Source organism: Chaetura pelagica, unplaced genomic scaffold (genome assembly GCF_000747805.2).
Source record: "Chaetura pelagica isolate M959 unplaced genomic scaffold, ChaPel_1.0 scaffold79, whole genome shotgun sequence".
In the NCBI taxonomy this organism is placed as follows: Eukaryota; Metazoa; Chordata; class Aves; order Apodiformes; family Apodidae; genus Chaetura; species Chaetura pelagica.
Genome location: NW_009969339.1, coordinates 93,543 through 95,365, shown reverse-complemented (window position 1 = coordinate 95,365; position 1,823 = coordinate 93,543). Strand labels below are relative to the sequence as shown.

The following is a 1,823-nucleotide window of genomic DNA, read 5'->3' as shown; positions in this document are numbered from 1 at the left end:
TGAGGTGTTCAGCAGGGATGGGTTTTTTCAGCCCCAAGCAACCACCAGGGCAGCCGTTCCCTCCCCAGATCCGTACTTACTGCCCCACGCCTTCCATTTATCCCACAGGTATCTGATCAAGTTTTTAGCCAAGCTGGCCGAACACCAGGAGCTGAATAAAATGACCCCCAGCAACATCGCCATCGTGCTGGGCCCCAACCTGCTGTGGACCCAGCAGAGCAATGAGTAAGGCCTGGGTCAGAGGGGTGGGAAGCAGCTCTGGGCAAGTACTGACACCATGCGAAAGGCTGGTCCTGCAGCCTTCATGCTGGTCTAAAGCACCTGCACCTCTTCCATCCTCAAGTCCCGTCCCTTGTCCACACAATCCCCGAGGAGCACGTCCCCTCGCCAAACACGTGCCTGCTTGGCCACTCTGCAAAGCAGCAGAGGAAGAGGCTGAGACCCAGAGCACTCGTGACATGGATAGCGTCCAACACCATTGGCCTCCAACAGCAAACTAGGGTTTCCAGGACAGGGAAGAAGACCCACTTGCCACACTACCACCCCACTCAGCAGGGCTGCCTCTCCTTTGGGCTCTACCCCCTCAGCAATGAACAGCAAAAGGGTTAAACCCCCAAAACCCTCTTCTGATGCCTCCTCACCCCTGTCTCTCAGAGACCCTGTGCAACTGGACTTGGCCTCGGTCTCCTCCATCCAGGTGGTGGGTGTGGTGGAAGCCCTCATCCAGAACGCAGACACCCTCTTCCCTGGAGGTAGGGCCAGGCCCTTGCTTGGGGAAGGCAACAGAGAGTGAAGGGGGAAGGGACATTTCTCCATCCCCAGGAGGAGAGAAGCTGGGGGCTGCTCTGGTTCCCTGCTGTGGGGCCACTGGGGGAAGCTCTGCAAGGCGAGTGCTTCCTTGCGGAGTCTCCTCCCTGCTCTTCACCCAGAGGTAGATTTCAACGTCTCGGGCATATTCACTCCTCCCGTAAACATCCGCCTCGGCGAAGCTGCCCCAAAGGAAGAGCTGTGCCCAAATTCCCCTCTGGCTGGCACCCCTGCTCTCCAGGATGGAGAGACGTAAGTCTGGCAGGATCTGGGGGATCTGCCTGTCCCAGCACTCCCTAAGTCCTCCCCTCATCCCATCCCACCCCACCCCACGGGCCATATCCTTGTCTCGTGGCCAGGACCACCATGCCCAACCGTGGCCTGACTTGTGCCCTTCTCTGCACAGCACCTTGAGGGCCCCCAAGGCCAGGTCCCCGCCAGCATCCCCTGCGGTGACCAGATCATCTCCGGAAGCCACAGGGCCACCAGCTCTGCAGACGACCGATGACACGGCCCGCACAGGTATGGGGGCCTCACACAGCACGACGCTTGGGAGATGACACCTCCTGCCGTTCCCCAGGAGAGAGTGCTGGGGATGTCCCTGCCACCAAGTGACTGGAAGGGCCTCTAGCTGGGGCAGCGTGGCCAGGATGTGGCACCTCATGGCCTGCTCCATCCTCATCCGGGGTGGGACTGCCGGGGTGGATGCGGCCAGTCCTTCAGTGTGGGACGAACGCTCCCCACACAGAGGTGTCAAAGCTCACAGAAGAGAGCGGCAAAAGCTCTCACAATCTGTTGTGTGCTTGGGCCTCCCAAGTGCAGAAGCCAGACAAGAGGCAGCTGGTCCGTCCCTCTGCCCTGCGGGGCCACCTCTGCCCTGGGAAGAGACCCCAGCAGAGAGGAGCCCAGCAGAGGGGACCCCAGCAGAGGGGACCCCAGCCCACCTCAGCTTTCCTTCCTTCCCTCCTTCCTTCCAGGCAAGCGCCCGGCCCCAGCCCGGCCCGCGATGCCGCCCG

General features: G+C 61.2%; 2 protein-coding genes across 2 annotated transcripts in view; both read left to right on the top strand.

The window, feature by feature from the left end:
- SH3BP1 (SH3-domain binding protein 1) overlaps positions 1-1,422 on the top strand; it is a 9,486-nt gene extending 8,064 nt beyond the window's left edge. The window contains exons 14-18 of the mRNA XM_010005834.1: positions 77-225; positions 655-752; positions 930-1,059; positions 1,214-1,329; positions 1,388-1,422. Coding sequence (XP_010004136.1) covers positions 77-225; positions 655-752; positions 930-1,059; positions 1,214-1,329; positions 1,388-1,422 — 528 coding nt within the window. The remainder of the gene's footprint in view (positions 1-76; positions 226-654; positions 753-929; positions 1,060-1,213; positions 1,330-1,387) is intronic.
- Positions 1,423-1,457: 35 nt separating this feature from the next.
- PDXP (pyridoxal (pyridoxine, vitamin B6) phosphatase) overlaps positions 1,458-1,823 on the top strand; it is a 2,249-nt gene continuing 1,883 nt past the window's right edge. The window contains exon 1 of the mRNA XM_010005833.1: positions 1,458-1,494. Within this exon, the coding sequence (XP_010004135.1) occupies positions 1,458-1,494 (37 nt within the window). The remainder of the gene's footprint in view (positions 1,495-1,823) is intronic.